This window comes from Sus scrofa, chromosome 13 (genome assembly GCF_054392235.1).
Source record: "Sus scrofa isolate SSC_HxYL_T2T_F1_AM1 chromosome 13, Sscrofa_HxYL_maternal_Yorkshire_Landrace_v2.0, whole genome shotgun sequence".
Taxonomy (NCBI): Eukaryota; Metazoa; Chordata; class Mammalia; order Artiodactyla; family Suidae; genus Sus; species Sus scrofa.
Window position 1 is genome coordinate 210,197,249 of NC_139395.1, and position 26,297 is coordinate 210,223,545.

Here is a 26,297-nt window from a genome sequence, read left to right on the forward strand (position 1 = left end):
AGATTCATTTTTCGCCAAGCCAGGACAGGAACTCCTGGAGTCTTTAGTTTTAAAGTCAAGAGGTAAACAGTGCGGAGTTCCCGTTGTGGCTCAGCAGGTTAAGAACCCAACACAGTATCCATGAGAAGAATATGGGCCCCGTCTTTGGCCTCACTCAGGAAGTTAAGGATCCAGCGTTGCTGTGAGTTGTAGCGCAGGTTGCAGATGTGGCTCAGATCCAGCATTGCTGCGGGTGTGGCCGGCAGTTGCAGCTCCAATTTGACCCATAGCCTGGGAACATTCATATGCTGTAGGTGTAGCTGTTAAAAAAAAAAAAAAGGAAACGTTTCCCTCATGAGACAGAAGCTGCAGATGTTCCCCGCTGACCTCGGTCCTCACTGAAATCTTTAAAACAAGAAAAGAAAAAAAAAGAAAAGAAACAAAAGAAAGAAAGAAACAGTGTGAAGGTGTAATGCCAGTGGCCCGGGGTTCAAAAGGAGGGTCTCTTCATTGGGCCAGCACCCTCCAGTGAGGGTTCTGAGAGGCAGGCTGGTTGCCTGTGGCAGAGCCCTGCAGAAGAAATCAAAGATGCTGCTCCCCAGGCAAGGGGTTTGAAGAGGTGCAAATGCTAAAAAGCCTAGTCAGTTCATTCCGAAAGAAACGGGGAGAATGGATAATCATGAGGTCCTGCCACAGGGCACGGGGAGCTATAGCCAGTCTCTTGGGATAGAGCATGATGGAAGATAATATGAGAAAAAGAATGTATATACATATAGAGATGTTTGACTGGGTCACTTTTGCTGTACAGCAGAAATTGGTACAACACTGTCAATCAACTATAATGGTTTTAAAAAAAGAAAAGGCAAGTGAAGGAGTTCCCGTCGTGGCGCAGTGGTCAACGAATCCGACTAGGAACCATGAGGTGGCGGGTTCGATCCCTGGCCTTGCTCAGTGGGTTAAGGATCCAGCATTGCCGTGAGCTGTGGTGTAGGTCGCAGACACAGCTCGGATCCCACGTTGTTGTGGCTGTGGTGTAGGCCATTGCTGTGGCTGTGGTGTAGGCTGGCGGCTACAGCTCCGATTAGACCCCTAGCCTGGGAACCTCCATATGCCAAGGGAAGCGGCCCTAGAAAAGGCAAAAAGACAAAAAAAAAAAAAAAAAAAAAAAAAAAAAAAAAAAAGGCAAGTGAGCATTCATAGTGGCTTTTATATCCTTTCACCGAGTTTTCTAGTTCGCCTTCTTTCCAGCACACAGTAGGACTACACCTCACATATCTTTGCTCTCCTATCCCCTGTGACTTGCTTTGATGAGCAAACTGGAAATGAGCCAGTGCCTGATTCAACATCTTCCCTCTCTGCCCTCTGCCAAGAGGCAGACAATGTCCCAGGTGGCAGCGGCTGCAGGCCTGGGTCCTCGAGTGAGGACCACATACAGAAAAGGTCCCAGAGGACATCTGGTGACTAGGAGAAAGCATCACACTCTTGGGAGCCACTGAGCTTTGCTGACTGTCAGTGCCTCAGTTAACTTCGTCATTCCTGACCCATCGAGCTCCGATAAAATATGCGTTTCCCTATATACCTTACCTGAGCACCAACTCTAATGCCATCCAAGTCAGAAAGGGTCACGCCAAGAAGGCCAGCCTTCAATATATGGAAAGGATTACACATTTAACTACACCAGAATGCAGACAATGGGGTGGGAAAGCCTTCACAAAGCCAGCCTGACTGCTATTCTTTGAAAGGCCCACTGACAAGTTGGGCTCCTGGCTGGCATCTGAGAACTCAGATTTTGGGAGGGTTCCCAACACCCTGATGTAGCTCATTGTGTCTAGAATTAGTGCCAACCACACAGTCTATGTAGAACACCTGCTCCCTCCGGGGGCTCGGGAGTTTGGGTACATGCTAGGCAGGGGGTGCCTACGTGACCAGCCTCCCAACAAAAACCCTGGGCACTGAATCCCTCACAAACGTCTACTGCACAATAGTTCACACATTGTCCCGGCTTGTTGCTGGGGAATGAGGGACGTCCTGTGTGATGGGGGAGGCCTTTTGGAAGCTTGAACTTGGTTTTCTTGGACTTCACCCCATGTGCCTCTCCCTTTAACTGAGGCTGTTTGGTATAGTTCTGCTGTCATAAATCATGGTCACAGATATGACCATAAGCTTTGTCCAGGGGGTCCTCTTAGTGAATCAGAGAACCTAGGGATGATCTTGGGGACCCCCAACTCACACCAAAATCTGTTCCATTAGCATCATTTGTGAGGGAAAGGAGAATAATATATATCTGGGGGGGGGAGGATAATTTCTTCATTACACTGTGAGATAAAGTATTCTACTCCTGATACATCCATTTTTTCTTTTCTTTTCAATTTTTTGTGGCCACACCCCGAGCATATGGAAGCTCTTGGGCCAGGGATTGAATCTGAGCCTCGTCTGTCATAGCACTGGATCCTCGAACCCACTGCGCTGGGCCAGGGAATGAACCCACACCTCTGCAGGGACCGGAACTGCTGCAGTCAGATTGTAAACGCGCTGCGCCACAGCAGGAACTTCCTTTTTTTTTTTTTTTTTTTTGCTTTATAGGGTCACATGTGTGGCATGTGGAAGTTTCCAGGCTAGGGGTCAAATCAGAGCTATAGCTGCCAGCCTACACCACAGGCATAGTAACACCAGATCCAAGCTGCATCTGTGACTTACACCACAGCTCACAGCAATGCTGGATCCTTAACCCACTGAGCGAGGCCAGGGATCGAACCTGCATCCTCATGGATACTACTTTGGCTCATTACCGCTGAGCCACAACAGGACCTTCCTTCCTTTTCTTTTTTACGACAGTAGAACACCAATGATTAAAGGTGCAAAATTTAAAGCTAAAGTCTTCATCACAGCCAGGGTAAATATTTCTTTTTTCCCCTAGTTTGGCTGCTCTGCTAGAGCACAGAAGCCAGATGGGCTATCTGTTTTAAACAGCCCCCAAAGGCGCTTTATTGAATTGTAAATAAGTGCATGTTTACACAGAAATTGTTTTCACATGAAGAACACGAAAGATCAAAGACAAATAAACATACCGTAATTATCACCGGCCGCATCTGACTTCTCAATCTGGATGTTCTGAGTGACTTTTGGACAAATTTCAATTTCTTTGTACAGCTGAAAATGACAAAGAGAAGTCTAATTAGGACTTCATTATAAATAACTTACTAGGAAGAGTCACCAGTTTGTAAATCTGGTTTGTTTGGTTTTTTTTGACAACAGATACTTGAAATCAAATTCTCATCACATTCTCATATTTCCTCAACTGACTCCTTTAAGACTCAAAATGGACACTTATAACAGATATTTGCAAATTTAGTTATAGTTCCAGCTTCTGAATAAGTCCTTGACCTCACTCTGTATGTCCTTCCCCACCCTATATCTATCATAGACCTGAAAAATAATGCTAAAATAATAAAAAAAATGTCCAACACTGGGGAAAAAATTATTAACACCAGAAAGAGGTTATTAAGCTCTTCATATTGGAGCCATAGAAATAGAAGTCTTCGTGTTTCCATTCTCTTCTGTTCATATACCATTTCTGCTCAAAAAGTCCACAGTCATACAAATACACAGAGAAAAATTACGGCATTGAAACGGACAACAAATTAGACAAATGGCAATCTTCTCTTGTAGCCACTGGATTCTACCAAATTACCAAGAAAACTTTAAGTATACAAATCAACAATTCCCGAAACTCAAGAAAACATGGAAAAGAAACTGGTAGTTCATGAAGAAACTTTATTTCAGTTCATTTAATTGAATTGATATTTCATGTTTAGACGCCTGGACCTAGAACCACCATGGACCATAACTTATCTTCATAAATTTTTAACGCTGAGTCTTTGCCCATAACACTCCCTTGAAGAGAGAGATGTCACCTCCATTTTACAAATGAAGAGAAAAAGGCCGCAAAGAAAGTACTTTCCTAAGGTCAAAATCGAACCAGGCCAGAGCTGGGATTTAAACCCAGGTCTCACGGGCTCCAGCACTGAAGCTTTCCCCCCTGCACCATGATGCCTTCCAGACAAAGTCCTGGTGAGACTTAGGGGTACCACAGTAAAGGGTACCAAGCCTTACTTCTTAGCTAAGCCAGAGGCCATCTCCTACCTTTACGACAGAAATTCCAAAACCAATGGGTCCAAGGCGCATATGGAATTTAAAAACTGCCACTTAATTTCAAAATGAAAATCTATTTTGAGCCAAAGTCACTAACAGAAAGCTGTCCTTGAGCACGCAAGAGCAGTCTCACTGATTATTTAAAAGTGCCCCCATCTCCCGGAGTTCCCATCATGGCTCAGTGGTGAACGAACCCAACTAGTATCCATGAGAATGTGGGTTCGATCCCTGGCCTTGCTCAGTGGGTTAAGGATCCGGCGTTGCCGTGAGCTGTGGTGTAGGTCACAGATGAGGCTCAGATTTGGCATTGTTGTGGCTCTGGCGTAGGCTGGCAGCTATGGCTCCGATTGGACCCCTAGCCTGGGAACTTCCATATGCCGTGAGTGCGGCCCTAAAAAGACAAAAGACATAAATAAAATAAAATAAAATAAAATGTGCCCCCATCTCCAATCACAGTCATTTATCCAGAAATCATTTTATTTAGGCAAGTAAAAAAAAAAAAGGCAGGTTTCCTTCTCTTCACTTTCTGAGGGCACTTGACAGGTAGGAGATGTGAGCGTAATGCTTAGGGATTCAGGAGTTTGGCAGACAGGCTCCTGTAATAGAAAGCCAAGGGGCAGGGGGGCAGATGGGCCCGAACGTTGACCCTACAGCTGGGTCCTCTAAACACCCTAATTTAATGCAACTTCCACCAAATGCAATGTGTTGAGGGCATAACTTAATGCGGTTTTCTTTCAAAACTTCAGAAAAATTTTCATACAAATACATCCTAAAATTAGAAGAAATCAGTTCTAATATCTACTTTTAGTTCAGCAAATACAGTCACAAACATTATATATACCAAATACAATACACTGTATGATATATTCTGTAATGTCGTGGAATGTTCAATAAAATGTTATGACGTATTAATTTCAACTTGAAGCTTAAGTTTTAGTTTGTCAAGTTTCCTTGAAGTCCAAACTCTCCCTCTAGGTGGCAGTATATCATCACTTGTTTTCATCATCTCCAGAAAGAATCCAATGGTTTTCCACAGAGGCAGTGGGAATTAAGCTTTGTAAGTAATCTTTCCTAGTCTTTCACCACTACTACCTCCTACTCTTCTTTGTAATTGGTGTGAAAGTCCTTGTGTTTTTACCAACCTCAGACAATAACTCGGTATAATATAGGCAGGAGCTTGAGGTCGGTTGGACTAAAATTGGGTTTGCTAAAAAGCTCTACTAAAACATGTAAAATTTCAAAAAGGATCAGCCCTTTAAAGTACAGTTTTGATGCAGTCACAATATCTGAAACCAGAAAATTGGAAATTTCGCAGTTTTAAACATCTTTAGCAAAGACATATCACACACATTCCCTTTATTTTATTAAATCAGCGATGTTACATGTTTTCTCTCTTTTCAAAAACCTGATTAAAGCCCGTTAGACATTAAGAAACAATCTGGGAGTTCCCGTCGTGGCACAGTGGTTAAAGAATCCAACTAGGAACCATGAGGTTGCGGGTTCGGTCCCTGCCCTTGCTCAGTGGGTTAAAGATCCGGCATTGCCATGAACTGTGGTGTAGGTTGCAGACGCATCTTGGATCCCGCGTTGCTGTGGCTCTGATGTAGGCAGGTGGCTACATCTCCGATTGGACCCCTAGCCTGGGAACCTCCATATGCTGCGGGAGCGGCCCAAAAAATGGCAAAAAAGACAAAAAAGACAAAAAAAAAAAAGAAAAGAAAAGAAACAATCTGATTACCCCTGTACTTGAGCTATAAAATCCCCTTCCTCTTTTCCTATGTCTCCTCTGGGTGCCTGGTCCAGGCTGCCACCACCCATTGCCTGAACTTAAGCTCATCAGCCTCCTGCCTGCCCAAAGGCCCCAAGGGTTGCTGGCCACACATCAGCCGCAGTGAGTCTATCAGGACAGGAGGCAAAAACTGTCCTTCCTCTCTTGGGATTTTCCTTCTCCCTTGGGCCCTTCAAGGCCTGTCCTGCTCTGCTTCTCCCTCCCCTCCTGCATCTGCTACCCCCGCCCCAAACAGCCCCCTGCTTACCCTCCCCACTGATCCTGCTCATTCTCCAGTAAACCACTTCCACAGCGCCTCCCTCCCCCTGGCGGGGCCTTCCTCGGCTCTGTTCCTCAACCCAGAACACTTTCCTCCAAAATACCTCTATGACTCACTCTCTCACCTCACTCACCACCTGTTCAAACATCACATCTAAAGGAGCAGCGTGATGGCTTTCAGATGCCTATCTTTCTCTACCCGTTTGTCCTAACTTTTTCCTTCCAAAACCCTCGCACCCCCTGGAAAAGGATACATTTACTTGCCTTTAATAAAAATATTTACGTGTTATTATATCTGTCTCCATATACTTGAATGTATTTTCCATAAAGAGTAGAGATTTTTCTATGTATCTCAGTGCCCAGAACAGCTAGAATGGTGCCAGACACGTAATAACTACTAAATAAATATTTGCTGGATGGGAGTTCCCATCGTGATGCAGCGGAAACCAGTCCGACTAGGAACCATGAGGTTGTGGGTTCGATCCCTGGCCTCACTCAGTGAGTTAAGGATCTGGCATTGCTGTGAGCTGTGGTGTAGGCGGCAGATGTGGCTCAGATCTGGAGTTGCTGTGGCTGTGGTATAGGCCGGCAGCTATGGCTCTGATTAGACCCCCAGCCTGGGAACCTCCATATACCGTGGGGGCAGCCCTAAAAAGAAAAAAAAAAAAAGAAAGAAAAAAAAATTTGCTGGGTGAATAAACCAGTTAAACAGTTATTTCTGCAAACTATTTATTCCCACCTGTTACTTTAAGAAAAAAAAATTTTTACGTTGGGTTTTTATAAAACCCAGTGCCTCCATGTTTATTATCATCACATGGACTGGACCCAATAGCCAACGAATCATGAAAAAGTAGCCACACTTATTTTAAAATATACACTTATGTTTATATAAAAACATAATAAGCAAAGCAGATAAGTAGAAGATTAACTTTGCTAATTCATGGTCACTCATAAGCAAAAGAATCCTTGGCTGGAGTTCCCATCGTGGCGCAGTGATTAATGAATCCGACTAGGAACCATGAGGTTGCGGGTTCGGTCCCTGCCCTTGCTCAGTGGGTTAAGGGTCTGGCGTTGCCGTGAGCTGTGGGTTGCAGCCGCGGCTCGGATCCCAAGTTGCTATGGCTCTGACGTAGGCCGGTGGCTACAGCTCCGATTGGACCCCTAGCCTGGGAACCTCCATATGCCGTGGGAGAGGCCCTAGAAATGGCAAAAGGACAAAAAAAAAAAAAAAAAAAAAAAAATCCTTGGCTCCACCATATAAACACATCAGATCCCCCCAAAAGATCCTTAAAATATAGTACACACTATTGCTAATAACTATTGACTTTCTTACTCAAGAATATGTGCCAAAACAACAGCAGAGAATAAACTGTTTGGGGCCAGTATCTATGAAGGAGTCATTTCTTCAAGGTCAGGATTTCAAACATCCACGTGCTTCCCTAGTCCATTCAAAATAAAATGCAGGCCAGCCATGGACACCAATTAGCTGTGAGTGGTCTGTTCAGTAAGGGACAATAAATCAAATATCTGTACAAATCTCAGAAAGCATCCAGGAACACTGTGTGTTCAGAAAGGTCCCGCCTGGGAATGACATTTCATCCAGCTTGATGGCCGAAACCAAAGATGGGGCGCCATGGGTGTACACCCAGCTTCCAAGAGGTCTGTGAACCGGGCTGGTGAAAACACCTGACATTTTCACATTTGCTCACTTGTAATTGAAACTTAGCATTTTCTTCCATTATAAATGAATGGAGGCAACCAATAGAGCAAGATGAGCAGTGCCCGTGACCTCACAGAAATCACAGTTACTGTCACAACACATTCTAGTTGCTGCCAACGTCGCAAAGTATTCCTTCTGCTACTTCATATGCTATTACTTATCACTACTTCAAAACAGCAGCAAGTATTAGACCTACCCATGGGTCTTTTTATTTAATGAGCTAATAAGTAAGCACATATATTATCTATAATTTAAGAAGGTTTTTTCCTATACCCACAGCATGCGGAAGTTCCCTGGCCAGGGATTGAACCCATGCTACAGCAGTGACCCAAGCCACTGCAGTGACAACCCTGGATCCTTTACCCGTTGCATCACAGGAAAACTCCTATAATTTAAGAATTTAAAAATCAAGGTATAATTGGTTTACAGTGTTGTACCAATTTCTGCTGTACAGCAAAGTGACCAGTCATATATATATATATATATATATATATATTCCCTTTCTTATATAATCTTCCATTATAGTCTATCCCAAGAGACTGGATATATAGGTTGCTGTACTAATTTAAGAATATTTTTGATAATTACTGCAACACAATGAGGCCAAAGGTAATCCAATGTATTCTATTTCATGCAATTAAAAATATCATTCTGAGATGGGATCTAGAGGCTTCACCAGGCTGCCAAAGGTATCCTGAGGACAAAAAAGTTCAAAATCATGGTAAAAATAGAGGTGCCAGTGAGCAATACTCACAATCTGAACAATTAAAGTAAGACTGTGGCATTACTTCCGTTGGAACCTCAGAGCTAGAGATCTTTGGCAACAGGGCAAGAGAGAATAAATACCATGATCTCCGTATATTTCAGATTACTTTTTAAAAGTGTAATTATAATATATATATAGCAGTGGTAGCTACAGAGTCAGCTTGGCACACCTTAGCCTCTATTAGATGGGGCCACACAATGGCCAAGACTTAACGGTAATAAGTGAGTTAATATCACTTCAAATACATGTCTCAAGCCTCTACTATGAAGACGTGAAGGACACAGAAGTTGGTTAGGTGTGATCCCTGATGTTTAAGATATAAAAGATTCATTAACCCCAAGATGCAAAATAGATGATCTAATAGCTACTCCAATGTTCCCAGCAAAAGACTTTCCTTTGCTAAGTAAGAGAAAGGGTTTTCTTTCCTCTACTCAGAGAGCACCAAGTCAGGGCTTTCCTCATGCCAGGGGGGGAAAAAAAAAAAAAATCAGCCACTCTCTGTTAAAAGTACCTTCTTCTGTGAACACTGACCCGTCTAAGCAATGGTGGAAAGTGGTCCTGTCTCATGACATAATAAGGGTGTGACAAAAGTAGGCCCTCCCTTGTATTTCATTGCCAAACAGAGGAACATGAGGGATGTTTTTAAGATGACAGAAACATTCTAAATTAGGCCTGTAGTGGCAGAAACACCACTGCCTGTGTACAGGTGCCAAAACGCATGGAATGCTGTGCTCCAACTTGGTGAGTTTTATTGCAGAGGAAGTCAACTTCCCCCCAAAGGGGATTAGAAAGAAAATGCCCTACTAAATTTTAAATCATGCTTCCCTTTCTCAAAAAGAGACAAATCGCGTTAACTTTGCAGTTCTGTTTTCTGCGGGGAAAGGCCGTCTTTGGTCACACTGTTATCACGTACACATCATGGCAAGCGGCTCAGAGGCCTCCAGAGGAATGACTAAGTACAGAGAAAGAAGGACACACTCCAAGACAGAGGGGCCTTGCTTCCCCCAACGTTGCTTTCCTGGAACTGAAAAACCCACCCCTTGGCTTATGAAAAAGGAGCTTGTCATTATTTGACCATGTTACCATGACAACCGTTTATTGAGTATCTACTATATGAACCGTTCTTTCTCATCTTTGCAAACATCCCAGAACGAATGATCACCTTATTTTTTGGCCGAGACCACATAAGGAGTAAGCAATATAAAAATCCAGATCTGGTTCAGAACCCAAGTCCCATAATGAAACTCAAACCCACTTAAGTGGCCCAAAAATCTATCTAAATACCATTCCAAGGGGCCAGGACATAGAATTCGATGGTAGCTTTTTCCCCCAACAGGATCTGATCCATCAATTTCCACGTACAGGGAGAAACACAAAATTGGGTTTAGGATTTCTTTTTCCTTTTACGGCCACACCTGCGGCATATGGAAGTTCCCGGGCAAGGGGTCGAATTGGAGCTGCAGCTGCCGGCCTACACCACAGCCGCAACAATGCCGGATCCGAGCCATGTCCACGACCTACACCAGAGCTCATGGCAACACCAGATCTTTAACCCACTGAGCCAGGCCAGGGATTGAACCCACATCCTCAAGGACACTGTGTCAGGTTCCTCACCCGCTGAGCCACAAGGGGAACTCCTAGAGTTAGTATTTTTTATCTGACAACAGCCAGCTCATCTTTGAGTCACCCATTTAAAACAAAAGACTGTCTACGCTGCAAGGAGGAATAAGAACTAAAATTCTATCTGGGAGTCAGTTCTGGATTTCAATTTTTCATCATAGCACAGCCTCGTCCCTTGCATAAATAAGGTGGCATTTCCACTGTGCAGAAATACTGGGCTGTGTAAGGCCATCTCCACAAACTTAAAAGCTCTGAATGAGGTTCATTTATTTTCGAATTCGTTCCACTCCACCAACCACAATTAGCATGGGCACACATATAATTTTTAAAAAGTCTCCTACAGAAGGTACTTGGACAATAGCCATAAACATTACCAGCTCGTAAATGTCCTCCTCGGGCTTTGGCACGTAGTGCTGCATTTTGTTTTCTATCAGAAATTTCAGGCGCAGGTAATGAGCAGAGTGATCCAGTTGATGGGTCTGGGACCAAAAAAAAGAAAAGAAAAAACAAGAAAATGTCTGTTCAGTAGCAAAGAGACACAATTAGTTTTTCCATTGACATACTGTCATGGAGTCCTCAGAATGTGCAGACTGGCTCCTGGAGGGAGGTGCAAACTTTCTAGACTTCTTAAGAGGTTTGCGCCCCAAACCCCAAACTTTGAAATAATTGTCACTCAACATATGAATAACACCCCCTGGGAATCTTATGATCAGTGGCAACAAGGGAGTCCCCTCTTCACTTCTGATTATCTGATCCATTACACTCTTTAACCCTGCTTTTACAACAAAACCTATCAGATCCCCAAAGCCCTTAAACATAATTTCAAACACACACAGGGGATTCGAGAGACAAAGTGACAAGCAAGGCAAGGAAGGATTTACAGTGACAGAAAAAAAAAAAAGCTGTGCCCAGCCAGAGTTGTTTGAACCACACGGGGGACACTGGGACAGCTGTTAGTGGTTCATTTGCAAACGAGTCAGTGTGAAGACAAAGCATTTGGATTGCAGGCTTATTTATATACACCCCAAATGAGGCTCCCTCCGGGGGGCCGTGCAAATAGGCATGACTCCAACTTTGGAAACACACTGATGGACTTGCCCAAAGAAAACAATCCCAAAGCAGTTAAGGATTGAAATTTCCTGGGCGTCTGCACTAGCCAGGATAGGTCAAATGATTTTTTTTTTTTCCTTATCTCGAAAGTTATTCTTGAATGAACTTTGTGGAAACGTTAATGGTTTTATAAAAAACACCCTGGATGCACATTCAAGAAGATGCAGGGGGAAAAAAATGCTCTTCAAAAGTTACATGGCAACAGGAAAACGTACTGCCAGAGAGAAAGGGTTACCATCAGGTGTTTTTTTCCAAGTATCCTTATCTTTTAGGTATTTATCCTGAAGTACTCGTAGATAAGGTTATGCTGTCTGGAATTTGCATCTAAAATCACCCAGAGCAGGGGGTGGGAGTGAGGCAGTAAATGGATGCAATATAATTTGATCATTACAGAATCTTGATGATAGTGACATGGGGGTTTATTGTCGTCTCTCCTCTTTTGGAAGTTTGACACCTTTTCATAAATATAAAATCTCTTCACACCAAATGTCCAACTGATGAGAATCATTTAAAAATGAGTGAAATTGGAGTTCCCGTCGTGGCACAGTGGTTAACAAATCCGACTAGGAACCATGAGGTTGCGGGTTCGGTCCCTGCCCTTGCTCAGTGGGTTAACAATCCGGCGTTGCTGTGGGCTGTGGTGTAGGTCGCAGACTCGGCTCGGATCCTGCGTTGCTATGGCTCTGGCGTAGGCCGGCAGCTACAGCTCTGATTCGACCCCTAGCCTGGGAACCTCCATATGCTGCGGGAGCGGCCCAAGAAATGGCAAAAAGACCAAAAAAAAAAAAAAAAAAAAAAGAGTGAAATTAATTTTTCTTGGTTTAATACTCTCTATTTAGCCTCTTCCCCCCTCCTCAAATTTCAGGGCCAAACTAAGAACATTCCAATATGTGTGCCAATAACAGCCTTTCAATTACTTCTAAGTGCACCAGACACTGTGTGAAGCACCGCAAATAGGGAAACTAATAAAATATACACCCAGAGTTCCCATCGTGGCTCAGTGGTTAACGAATCCGACTAGGAACCATGAGGTTGCGGGTTCGATCCCTGCCCTTGCTCAGTGGGTTAAGGATCCGGCGTTGCCATGAGCTGTGGTGTAGGTCGCACACACAGCTCAGATCCCGAGTTGCTGTGGCTCTGGTGTAGGCAGGCGGCTATGGCTCCGATTCGACCCTTAGCCTGGGAACCTCCATATGCCAAGGGAGCAGCCCTAGAAATGGTAAAAAGACAAAACAAAAAAAACCCAAAAACCCTCCATCTTCAGGAGCATGAGGGGCTACGGAGAAGGTGTGTGCAAAATATGAGAGGGGGGGACAAGTGGTGATTTTGCTTTGTAAGGAAATAGGCATGCAAGTCAGGGGTCCTGCATTATAGAAAAGTACGTTTCTGGAAAGTAGACATGAGCTTGTTCTAAACACCCAGCAGAACTGATAAAGCTTGGGAGCCTCCCATGTGTATTCCCTGCTGAGGACAATGATAGTTTGAAGCCCGCAGTCTGAATACAGGAACCATTGAGCCAGCACCTTCTTTGCAACTGGCTTTCAGGTGTCCACCGTCCATGCTGAAGACCAAATACTCAGCACCTGGCAGACCCAGCTCATGGATGTCAAATACTCAGGGTGGCCGGGTACGCCAGGGAGGCCAAAATAAAAGGACATTTCAAAATGTGCCACCATGGCCTGTCACCGAGCTGCTGAGATAAACAATAACAAAATAAAAATAAGCAAGAAAAGGAGTTCCCACTGTGGCTCTGTGGGTTAAGGACCCAACACTGTCTCTGTGAGGATGTGGGTTTGATTGCCTGACATTGCTCAAGGGGTGCAGGATCTGGCACTGCCGTGAGCTGTGGTGTAGGTCACAGATGCGACTCAAATCTGGCGTGGCTGTGGTGTAGGCTGGCGGCTGCAGCTCTGATTCGACCCCTAGCCTGGGAACTTCCATACGCCACGGGTGCAGCCCTAAAAAGACAAAAAAATAAAAAGATAAAAAGCAAGAAAATTTCCCTCCTGGAGAGAGAAGCTGCAAATGCACCCCACTGACCTAGGTCGTCGATGAAATCTTAAATGAGAAGCAAAAAATTCTGATTCACCATCTGTTTCCGACCGAGGTGGGAGGGAGAGAGAAATGAAACTTCAAGAGTTCTTGGTCAACAGGAGCAGATCCACTTGGAAACCTGATTGTCATCATTAATACGTACTTTGCGGACACGCCCAATGAGGCTGCCATTTAGAGTCTTCTGGAAACCGGACCCAAATAGCAACCTCATCTAAGAAGCTGCTGGCTCCTGAAACCTCAGAGCGAGAGAGAGAGAGATGGCCCACTGGCAGGTGCCAGAGATCTTACGGGGGCCCTGGTGAAGACCATCCCTTCAACACTATCACGCTGAAAACCTTTATACAGATACACAGGGGACAATAAACAGCAGGCCACACAGTTGCCAAGATACCATACACGATGTGTTTAACCCAAGGAAGAAACCAACAGCAATACGGCTGGTTCTTGCCACCCTTCCCCCCACCACCGTATTTTTCAAACTTAAGCTGCAATACGATCTTGATAACCCCTGAAAAATAAAAATGAGCACATGCAACAAATATAAAAATTACAATGGTCTCACTTATAATCCAGTGGTCTTTACTGCTGTTGGGTCAATAAACAGTGACCCTAAAAACGGGACTTTGGATCAATAGACCACGTGTGGTCTTATCATTTTGGCAAACGTTTCTCAATTATGAGCCCTCGTTAGTCATGGCTGGTCTAACATAGCTGGCAAATGCTAATGAAGTAACTAAATCAGATTACCAGAACTCTCAAAAATTTCACGCTCCTCCAATATCTGCACATGAGCAAAGGCAGGGTGAACAACTTATCCTGCCCAGAATACATCTAGGTGCAAGAAGAATTCCAAATATGAATGACTATTTTAACATAGTACTTGTAAATATTTGGCCTGCCTGACACCTGTAAAATGTTCAAGAGAAATTGAGTTAGGAAAAAACTTAAACAGTTCAAATCTGCTTTAAAGTGTTCGTTGACACATTGCTGTACAGCAGAGATGGACAGAACACTGTAAATCAATTATAATAGAACAAATAAAAATCTTTAAAAAAAAATGCTAGTGCTATAGAAGACAATTCTTACTGCAAATAAATAAAATGTTCATTGACGTAAGTTCCTTAGAAAGCATTTGGTTCATTGTGAGATACTGCAGCCACAACTTCTGCCATCAGACCAATATTATTTCATTTAGTTGGCACATTTTTTTAAAATTTGCCCCTTACCGTAACTCCTTCAAAGGGTGAAGGAGCAAAACACAACGCAGGTCTTTTCGATAAACAATCAAAACATAACATGATCTGCAAACCCATCATGTTCTGCTCTTGCATTTCTCTTCATATGCTTCCATTTCAACCAGACTTGTTCAAGAACCATAAATGCATGCAGTTATGAAATACACACATCCATGCACACACAAACAAAATGCTACTGCAGAATGTTCCAAAGATGTTTATCTGCTCCTTCAAGGTGACCTTTCCTTTTTTTTTTTTTTTTTTTTAATGTGCATAGGTATTAGGACATCCAAAGCCAAGGGCCTTGATAGTGAAGGCATGAATTAAAGGTCACACATGAATAATCACAGTAAGAATGAATTGACTTTTTTGCAATTATTTTAGTAATTGCAACAATCGGAACATAGCCACAAGCCATGGGCCCATGTGGTTACCTGCAATATTTAGCAACAATCATTTCCATCACACTCATGACGTGAATTGCACATGAAATGAAGATCTTAAAACAGTTACTATACCAGAACTTGACTGGTGCACGCGGATGGCAGATGACAAACTGAGGTGAAATGATGTGGATCAGAGAGAATAGGAAAGAGAATGAGCTGAATGCAAGAGACAGAAGAAAGAGATTGATTATTAAATATCAGAGCGAGCACCAACATGGAGAATGACAATCCAGAAATAAAGGACAGACATTCAGACCATCACCGTTGTTTTCAGTCTCTCCTCCAAAAAGGGGGAAAAAAAAAAAACATGCAACATTCATCAGATCATTAATAACATGTGGCACTGTTTTCCCCATTATCTTTTTCCCTCGAAAGAATAAAACCCGCTCCACCAATCACAGTAAAGTGTTTTCCGAAGAAGCAGCAAGCTTTGGGAGGCTCCTGGCTCTCAGAACACTATATAATTTATCCTACACAGGTGCTTTTCGAGAGACGATCAATTTCTTAAAGTACACACAAAAGTTGGCCATTTTTAAACCCACGAGATATAAGCTTGTTTTGCGTCATATTGTTTTTGTCTTTATTTCTATGTGTTTTTTTGAGAGGAGGGGGGTGGGCCAAGGATCCAGGGAAAATTGGGCTATATGACCCTTTACTGTTAGAGAAAGGAAGGTGTGCAGAAAGGAATCCGACTAGGAACGATGAGATTGCAGGTTCGATCCCTGGCCTCGCTCAGGGGGTTAAAGATCCGCTGTTGCCATGAGCTGTGGGGTCACAGACGCAACTCGGATCTGGCATTGCTGTGGCTGTGCTGTCATAGGGCAGTAGCTATAGCTCCAATTGGACCCCTAGCCTGGGAACCTCCATATGCTGGGGGTGCAGCCCTAAAAAAAAAAAAAAGAGAGAGAGAAAGGGATGTGTGCTGTCATGAGACCATCAAAACCCCGTCAGGTGACAGAAACACACTTTATGGTGGAAGTGATCTAACTCGTTGCTCAAAGATGCTCTCAAGGCGCAGTGACGATATTAGGCCTCCCCTAGTCTCTTAATTTCTAGCAAAGCAAAAGCTGGAAAAGTCCCTAATGTCACCATGTTCCCCACTCACCATTCAGCTTTCCAGCACCCAGTGTTTATTGCTAAACACTAAGCCACCCTCCTATTCCTGATGGAGTCTAAGGCCGACCCAGGAGGCTCCAAAGCAATGAGACTCCTTGGAAGGCCCCTCCAGAGATGGGCTTCTAAAAAAAAAGGCCAGAGTCCTACTTCTGACACCTTCAGCTGCAGTTCTGAGAATAACTCCCACAGCTCTGCAGAATATTAATGGGTCTCGAAAGAGTCGTGCTAATCTATAAATAAGAGAATGCAGAAATCCTCAATAGGCCCATTTTGCTAAGTAATTAAAATGAAAAATGTGACCAGAAATACCATTATCTTTAAAAAGCTAGAACTCGTGTACACGAAGGAGTCAAAGCGTGCAAGAGTGTATCATTTATTTTTAACACCTACATGGGGGCTGATTTTAGCTTTGTCCTGAAACGAATGGCCCTTCTGTTTTTCCTCCACAGAAGACGAGCCGATAGGCTTATGTGAGCCAGATGGTTCCATTTCTCCTTCCCATGGAGCCCTAATTTTTTTTCCCCCTTACCAAAGTCCTAGTGATTGGGGTTTTGTTAAGTACACAAATTGCTGATTGCAGAATTAAAGAACTGGGGTACTTGCTGAGGTAGTGAAAGTTCTTTCATATTTATAAACCACAGTGCTGAATGAGTTATGTCTGCAAACATCATTGTAGACAAGCCCCAGAGAAAACCACTTCGCTCCCCTAAGACTACAGTCCAGATTCTTCCACCTCTTATGGACCCTCCTTCCTGCTGACTAACAGGTCTGGTGATTAACCACCAGATAAGCACAAACAGGAGAACATCCAAGTTTGGAGCAACCCGATATGGATTCAAAATCTCCTTTGCAAGGGACGGTGGGATGTGAGCTCAGGCAAGGAACGAGGGCTCTTGGAGCCTCAGCCTGTCCATCTGTGAAATGGGCACGTATCAGTCCTGTTTCAGTCTTGATATGACTACTAAATAAGACTCCTAGTGCTATTAATTTTGTAAAAGAACAACAGAATCGCCTTTCCTCATTCAAAGCAATCCAATTCACCCAACCATCCTTTAGGGAGGGGAAAAAAAAAATGAAACTGGGCTAACCTTGACAAAGATGAATAACTTTTTAGAGATTAATGTCAAAGTAGAGGAAGTGACCTCAATCATTTGTCATCAAAAAAAAAAAAAAAAAAAAAGAGGCTAACTGTGGGTTTACAGGAAGAGGAATTTTTCATCGCAGAAGTTAAATTTATAGTGATTTCAGTTTTTCCCCACCCTAAAGATATCCGTGGTGTATCCGTCGCTGTTGGAGAGCAGGTTATAAACTGCATGTAATCCGATGCCATTCAATACAAGCACATGTGTGCCTGCAGAAAACAGAATGCGGTGACAAACGCCAAAATGTTCACCAAGGTTATTTTCAGATTTTTGCAAGTGAAGGTGGCCATCATTTTCTGCTTTGTTCTTTACCTAAATTCTCTAAAATGTTTTGTGATGAGCATGTGATATGCTTTCAACACATGTTGAAAGAAGCCACTTAAAAGAATCCCTCTCCTCCCCAGGCTGAAGAATTTACTTCCATTACTTGCATAATAATAGGTATATGATCACAAAGGAATCCAAAGCCGCTCTGAAATGAAGGTGTGCCTTAAAAAACCTTCCACTGCACACGCAGGAGGGGCCGTGGATTCCTCCATCCCATTCTGTTCCTTTCAAGAAAACAACCCCGAATAGCCCCATACCTTGCAGATCAGTTCCAGGGTGTCCCGGGCAGTGTCCCCTGGCCGCACGACCGTCAACGCTGGCTGGTTATTGGGCAGGCAGAACCAGGATGGAGTGAAATACTCGTGGACCCAAATGTCACAGTCAGGGTTGTGCTGGTGGACGCTGGGTAAGACCATTTCTTTCTCCCTCTATGATAAGAAATAAAGTCAACAGAGCAGCAAGTCAGCCTCTAAGGGTCTTAGATATCCCCAGATGGCAACAGGAGTGATCTATTCCTATGAAAAGGGCCAGGGCAGAAGTGGGGGCAGAGGTAATGGACAGAGGGAATTCCTCAGAGAGGAAGAAATGACAGAGAAAGTAGTTTTCAGGGGAGGAGACGAGATAGCTAAGAGGCAGCCCCTATCCTGAGCCAAAGCAGGTGAGCATTGCATGAATGAGCAGGTATCACAATTAGGAACGGGTGGGAAGGGAGGGGGGGAAAGGAGGGAGGGAGCAGGAGGGAGGGACAAAGAAAGTGGTAAAAAAAAGAGTGAGAAAGAGAAAAAGGAAGGAAGGAAGGAAAGGGAAGAAAGAGAAAGAAAAGAAAAGAAGGAAAGAAAGAAAAAGCCACCCTTCAGTTTAGCTTTATTGCTACGATTTCTTCCACAAACCTATTTCAAATTTAGCGTGCAAAAAAAAGAAAAAAGAAAAAAGAAAAAGAAAAAAAAACAAAAAAGAAAGAAATTTCGCGTGCAAACTCTGACCGCAAGCCTATCTGCCATGTGAGCTGTATGTTTCAAAGGCAACCATGAGGTCCCAAGGAAATTTTTAAAGAAAAGATGATGTTCAAGCACTACCATCAACAAATTGCATCACTTTGGTGCCCACATTTGACCTCTGGCACAACTTTGGGAGAGAGATGGCTCTATCACCCAGATGGGGTTCAGAGAACTTCAAAGATGAACCTTCTGCCTTCTCAGGCTGCTGCCATCACACTGTCCCCTACATCAGGGAAGAGCACCACATTTCTAAGAAGGGGAGGAGCCGTGTGCTACAAGTACACTAGCAGCTGGGGGATATCTAAGCCAGCTCAACAGCTACAGCAAGAAAAACCTCCAGAGATTGATGAACTATTAGGAGCCTAATATCTCTGATGTGAGCGAAGAAATAATTACATTAGATGTTAGCAATGCAAACATAATACTGATACTCACTACATGGTAAGTAATAAGCCTTGATTATTGCTTTGTAACCAGGCCACTGATATGTATCTATAGTTTACCAAAAATTTGCCCTAAATCAGAAAATTCCAAGAAGAAACAAATTTCCCAATGAAAGCTGAGTGATGGTAACACAACAACTTCCATACGTAAAAAAGAACAGATCCCAGCACAGGAGAAATATTTTTGTAAAGGCTACTACACTAAATTTGAAGAGACAATTTCAGCTCTGCCTTTGAACAGCGTGGCTTTAGCGGATAAATTGAGCCCCAGGGAAGGAACTGTCAAAATGCACTCAACTTGCCTAAATCCCATTAACTATCATTGGAATCTTCCCACTCTGTCCCCAGGTGCCAGGTTAAATAAGTGCCCCAAGCACTAGATTTGCCCCATATTTTACATCTAAACTGCTCTCTGAGAACACGGCATTCCAGCCGAAAAGTGGGATAAAGGGGTATCTTGGAAGATGGAAAAACAAAATATCGACACAGAAACCCAATGGAAAAACTTCTCCAGTTTCCAGGATCTGTGTGCTGGAGAGGACATTTCTACAAGAAAAGTGTACTAATAATAGTATGCAAGATGAATTAGTCAGCTTCAGAAATGGCTCCATGAACAACAAAAACGATGCCTGGATTGCACACAGGGAGAACAATTTAACTTCATCAAACGTCATCAGAAACAGACAGATACTCAAAGAGAGCATCATGGATTGCTATTTCCAAAGACAGCAGCCTTTGTATCTGAGATGATATAACCCAGGAATAGTTTAGGTATCAAAGGGAGAAAAGGCCTGTCCATGGCCACTCTTCTCCCCTCAACAGGTGCACTTGGATTTCAGAGGCTCAGCCCCAACTAGAACATGGGGCCGAGCCACTGCTTGGTTGCATGGCAACCGGGAGCTGAACTCTGTGTTATTGATTCCGAGTCCCAGAACCAGAGGATCATACCAAGGTCGCATTATCACCATGAGAAACACTCCCCACCCCCTGCCGCCCCAACAAAGAGGCCGATGGTATCACCATTAGGGTCTTTAAAATGAGGGATGTCCATTTCTTTAGAGACTGAAAAAAGGGCCCGGGGGCGGGGGGGGGGGGGGAATCAATATTCTTTATGGGCCTCCAATCAGAGCAGTTTGAGGGACCCTTTTAAACCTAAGTTGACCCAAGTCTGGGGATCTTTAATTGAATGCTTATCGTGGGGGGCAAATGCATTTTTTAAAAAAAGAGCATATTATCAGACTAGATCTTTGAAATTAACTGGCGCACAACAGCAGGTGTAGGTAGAGCAGGAGGGCGATAAGAACTCACCTCTTGAGAAGGAAGTCGTGTATGAGAGGAATTCGCAATAACAAAATATTCAGCTACCCAGATCCCCAATTTGCTCTTATATTCTAGACAGAAACCCAAACATCTGATCAACCACTGAAAACATTTGTGTTAGCAGGAGAATGTTCTTAATTGTTACCAAGTTTCCCATCCCTCCTTGAGCTGTTACATCATTTGAAAGGAATGATCATTTCAGTTTTTAATACCAAATCTACTTAATTTTAGGATCCCAAGAAACCATGGCATTGTGTAAGGTTGATGCATTTGTGGTACTTTTAGAAAAGGAACATGTGTTAATTTTTACCTTGCCATCTGGAACAGTGTCATCAAATATTCCTTCTAAAGATTTCTTTACAGCCTCAGTTCCCTCACCGAACACCTGCATATACAAAAGTATCATCTTAAAAAGAAATCTGGGCCAAAGGGCAAATGAAACATGAGGAGGGGATGGAAAATGGGCGTGGCTATTAGAAAACATTACATACGTCTCAGGTACTCTTCCATCAAATGCTAAAGTAGGTAAAATAATTTATGCTACAGGACCATGAAAAAAACACACTCTTCTATCTAGATCACTTCCTACATCCTAGACAGTTTTTTTAAAAGGTGGATCTTAGAGTTGGATAATTCATCTAAATTAAAAAAAAATAAACTCGTGAAAACAAGGAATCCGATTCATTTACAGTGAATTTCTGCTACAGCATCACATACTGAGTCAAATATTTATCAATAATAATTAGCTGACGTTATAATCTTCAGAACCTGAGAACATACAATTATTTTACCACAACACCTTGGTAAGGTTTTTTTTTATTTTAAAAATAGAAACTTGTCTATTTTTTGAAATTTAATGAATCCTGCTAACTTAAAAATATGACTAAAATCACATCAGGGTACCAATGCCACTAGATCAGCAAAACCTTAACACGTGTATGTAAAAAATTTTATTCATTGGGGAGTTCCTATCATGGCTCCGGGGAAACGAATCTGACTAGGATCCACAAGGACGCAGGCTCGATCCCTGGTCCCACTCAGTGGGTTAAGGATCCAGCATTGCCATGAGCTGTAGCGTAGGTCGCAAATGCAGCTCGGATCCTGCTTTACTGTGGCTGTGGTACAGGCTGGCAACTATAGCTGGGATTCGAGCCCCAGCCTGGGAACTTCCACATGCCATGGATGTGCCCCTAAAAAGACCAAAAAAAAAAAAAAAACCCTATTGGGTACTATCAGTGATATATGATTCAGAAAAAGCCTTTGCCCTAATGTGAGTGACATATTTAGAAACATACACTTTTTATCCATTTCAAAGTACTCAATTAACAAGTAAGTTTCTATTAGTATGTTTATGGCAAGTAAGAGATTTTTTTAAAACTCTTACTATAAGAGAGTATAGCGAGAGTTGTTTATAAGACATTACATGGTCCTCTGATTAAAAGAAAAAAGTTAAAATGTTCTCTTGGATTCATTTCAATTCAGCAGCCATGGACTATAACCTAAGTTGGCACCCATAAAGTAGAGCCACATGAACTAAGGCTCCTGAGAGAAGAGAAATTCAGCCTGAGTTGCCAACTGTGAAGTCCTGACGTCTATTTACAGCGATGGTCTGAGTCACCTCCAAAGACACAGGATGCACTGGACCTGCACTGGAGGATGCAATGCAGAGGACACGAAACACCACCACACCCTCCAAAAAGGAGGGGAGAAATACTGATTGCCGAAGCACTCCTTCTGCAGTTTTAATCAAGAGCCATCAAGTCTCTTATGCGATTTTTCAATGAAATTATCGACTTTCCTCCAGACGGTTTCTTCATCGGATTTACACAGAACCAAAACCAAGGTAGCTATTGTGGTGCTCTGCTCTCTCCACAGACTAGAGAACAAACTGCATGACGGTTCAGGCTCAGACTCTCTGCCCACTTGCTCATCTAGTCTCCTGCAAGTTCATCAGGGATCAAACGATGAGGGCAGTGCTCAGCTAAGGATGTCAAATGTCAGCTTTCAGGACTAATGTCTCTCTCTCTGTCTTTAAATTTTTCTTTTTAGGGCTGCGCCTGCAGCATATGGAGGTTCCCAGGCTAGGGGTTGAACTGGAGCTGAAGCTGCCAGCCTACACCGTAGACACAGCAACACTAGATCCTGCTGTGTCTGCAACCGACCCTGTAGCTTGCAGCAACGCTGGATTCTTAACCCACTGAGCAAGGTCAGGGATCGAACCTGAATCCTCATGGATACTAGTTGGGTTCATAACCCATGGAGCCACAATGGGAACTCCAGGATTAATGTCTCTTTTCTAAGTCAGTTCTTTTTTTCTTTGTCTTTTTGTCATTTCTTGGGCCGCTCCCATGGCACATGAAGGTTCCCAGGCTAGGGGTCCAATCGGAGCTGTAGCCACCAGCCTACACCACAGCCACAGCAATGCAGGATCCGAGCCACCTCTGCAACCTACACCACAGCTCACGGCAACGCCGGATCCTTAACTCACTGAGCAAGGCCAGGTATTGAACCTGCAACCTCATGGTTCCTAGTTGGATTCGTTAACCACTGCGCCACGATGGGAACTCCAAGTTCTTAAATAAACCAATGGCTGGAATGGTCAGAACAAATAATGAGAGATGTTTTTAGTGAGACAGTCAGTAGACTTCTCACTTTGCATAAGGGTTCAGAGTGAATAGGTGAAACTAGCAATCTTCGCCATGACCTCAAAATGCTCAGCGCCTCTGCAGCCCAGGAATCAGATATTCTCCTTCTCCTAAAAGACAAATACCCATGTTCTTTCAGTCCTTAAAACTGGAAGCAGAGGAGTTCCTGTTGTGGCTCAGTGGTAACGAACCCAACTAGTATTCATGAGGATGCGGGTTCAATCCTTAGCCTCGCTCACTGGTTCAGCATCTGGCATTTCTGTGGCTGTGATGGTGGCTGGCAGCTGCAGCTCTGATTCAACCTCTAGCCTGGGAACTTCCATATGCCACACGCGCAGCCCTTAAAAAGAAAAAAAAAAAAAAAAAAAATTGGAAGCTGTTCTGGAGCCACTGTTCAAGCCAAAGAGGGAGAATGGCAAAGACAATGGAAACGGAGCTTCCCAGAAGTAGCTCTGGAAGGGAAAGGGCCTTAGCTAGGAAAAAAGTCAAAGCTCTGAGCATTTGGTTGTTAGAGGCCCCATGATGCAGCCCCCATAGGTAGTGCTAGTCAAGGTGCACTGAGATAGGTCCCCTTCCAGCCCTAGTTCCCGGGTAGGAGGAAGTCGTGGAGGTGAGTGCGTACTGTCCTAGCCCTTCATATCCGCAGGCAGAGGAACCTCCCATTTCATGTCAACCCCCAAAGTCAACGGCAAAGAAACAGTCAGATCTCCCTGGAGGTGGCCTTTGATCCAATGCCAGAGGCAGCTTAAAAGACTGCTCAGGTGCCCCCCTGGCTTCATCATTAAGCCCTGCTTTTTTTTCTGAAGGCTCAGGAAGAAGTGTACTTTCAATACATCTGTAATTAACCAGGGTTTGGAAAGGATGCAGATGGGAGCCTGGAGCTTGGTGATAGACTAATAGCAGAGTTCCATGTTATGGGTGTACATTATCTATTAAAAGCATCCAGCACAACTAACTTCTTTGTGCCCGCTAGCTGATGTGACATAGCACTCAGTGTCAATCAAGGAAACACACACACACACACAACACACACCCGAAGTGAGATGTCCACGTAAGCAATTGATGCTTGCTTTCTCATCCACCCTGGAACCCACCTGATTGATGCTTGGGCGTCCCTGCTTCTTTTTGGAGGTAGTGTCCAGACCCCAAAGAGAAGAAAACCTGCTCCTTCTCTTGCTGGCGGATCTGGACATGGCCTGAGTACGTCTTCTGACTCCAGTTTCACCAGTGCGTGCGGCCACCTGAGGATGATGAGAAGGAACATCAAGAGAGATGTGTCAGTGATGGAAAATAATCTTAAAAAAAGAATCCATAGGAATTCCCGTTGTGGCTCAGTGGCTAATGAATCCGACTAGGAACCATGAGGGTGCGGGTTCGGTCCCTGGCCTCGCTCAGTGGGTTAAGGATCCAGCGTTGCTGAGAGCTGTGGTGTAGGTTGCAGACGCCGCTTGGATCCTGCATTGCTGTGGCTCTGGTGAAGGCTGGCAACTACACCTCCAATTCGACCCCTAGCTTGGGAACCTCCATATGCTGTGGGTGCAGCCCTAGAAAAGGCAAAAGACAAAAAAAAAAGAATGCATAGAGATGTATGACGGGGTCACATTGCTGTCCAGCAGAATTGGCATAACACTGTAAATCAACGATACGTTAATAAAAAAAATTTAATATACAAACAAAGAATGCCCTATCTCTGGATGGTAGCTTTAGACAGAATGGAAGCAAATCATTTTTATTCTTCTGCTCTTCCTAACAGTTTGTAACTCTGTTGACCCTTGGGTTTCTACATGGCGAATGGCAGGTCTATAGTATGCACAGAAAACTAAAAGCTAGGAGGATTGGGTTTTTGTGGGTTCACATGTATGTGCACATAGTCTGACATAAAATCAAGATTAGGTTAAAAAAAGAGAGAGAGATGTCCGGACCACTTACCTGTTCCTCAAGGTCCCCACTGAGTCCCAACCTACAAAAGCCCCTCCCCCCTCACGCAGGCCAATGAGGGATCCCACCACCACCCAAAGTACTGCATCTGTTGCTGATGCACAGACATTGAAAAACTTATGGTCTCTGGAGGAGACAGTTTGGGGGGTGGGGGGATGTGCTTGGGCTGTGGGATGGAAATCCTGTGAAATCAGATTGTTATGATCATTATACAAGTACAGATGTGATAAATTCATTTGAGTAATAAAAAAAAAAAAGGGAGTTCCCATTGTGGCGCAGTGGTTAACGAATCCGACTAGGAACCATGAAGCTGAGGGTTCGATCCCTGCCCTTGCTCAGTGGGTTGACGATCCAGCGTTGCTGTGAGCTGTGGTGTAGGTTGCAGACGCGGCTCGGATCCCGCGTTGCTGTGGCTCTGGCGTAGGCCCACCGCTACAGCTCCGATTTGACCCCTAGCCTGGGAACCTCCATATGCTGCAGGAGCAGCCCAAGAAATGGCAAAAAGACAAAAAAAAAAAAAAAAAAAAAAAAAAGGAAGAAAAAAGAAAAGAAAAAAATTAAAATAATGCAATTGAAAAAAAATAAAAAAAAACAAAAAAAACCCACAAAGTATTGCATCTGTGATGCACACACATGGAGACTCAGGGGGCCCTTTCTAGATTCAAACTCTAGATGAAAAGCTGGCAAACCTAATCATTGTCTGAAATCATCAGTAAAAATACATAAAATCATAATAGAATATATTTTATGTTTCCAAGAACTAGATGTCCCTCTGGTCACAGCCTTGAACTCTACCCTCAAGTTAAACGAACCATACTTTCCTGAAACTCTCTCCAAATGTCACAGAGTTGTTTCTTCACTCTTAACAAAGAATGGTGCCTGAGTGTCAGCAAAAATAGCATTTTGGGGAGTTCCTGGTGTGGCACAGGAAAAAATGAATCCGACTAGGAACCATGAGGTTGCAGGTTCGATCCCTGGCCTCGCTCAGTGGGATAAGGATCCAGTGTTGCCATGAGCTGTGGTGTCGGTTGCAGATGTGGCTCAGATCCCAAGTTGCTGCAACCGATTGTGGCTCTGATTTGACCCCCTAGCCTGGGACTCTCCATATGCTGCGGGTGCAGCCCTAAAAAGCAAAAAAAAAAAAAAAAAAAAAAAAGGCATTTTGGTCCTGAGATTCCATATTAAATCTAAATTTACCAATCTCTTCTATTTAGTCTTCTCAGAATAGAATCACTTTC

General features: G+C 43.7%; 1 protein-coding gene across 13 annotated transcripts in view; it reads right to left on the bottom strand.

Moving 5' to 3' along the window:
- The window catches only part of TIAM1 (TIAM Rac1 associated GEF 1), a 461,825-nt gene that overhangs the window by 81,287 nt on the left and 354,241 nt on the right, over positions 1–26,297 (bottom strand). For 10 of the 13 annotated variants that reach the window (XM_084991933.1, XM_084991930.1, XM_021070906.2 and 7 more), the window contains 5 exons: positions 24,216–24,362; positions 20,787–20,861; positions 17,973–18,143; positions 10,659–10,763; positions 3,048–3,129 (listed from right to left, as the gene is read on the bottom strand). In XM_084991933.1, the coding sequence (XP_084848059.1) occupies positions 3,048–3,129; positions 10,659–10,763; positions 17,973–18,143; positions 20,787–20,861; positions 24,216–24,362 (580 nt within the window). Of the gene's footprint in view, positions 1–2,809; positions 3,130–10,658; positions 10,764–14,930; positions 15,992–16,198; positions 18,144–20,786; positions 20,862–24,215; positions 24,363–26,297 lie in introns of those variants that run through there. The other 3 variants (XR_014825120.1, XR_014825122.1, XR_014825121.1) reach the window with 3 other exon arrangements.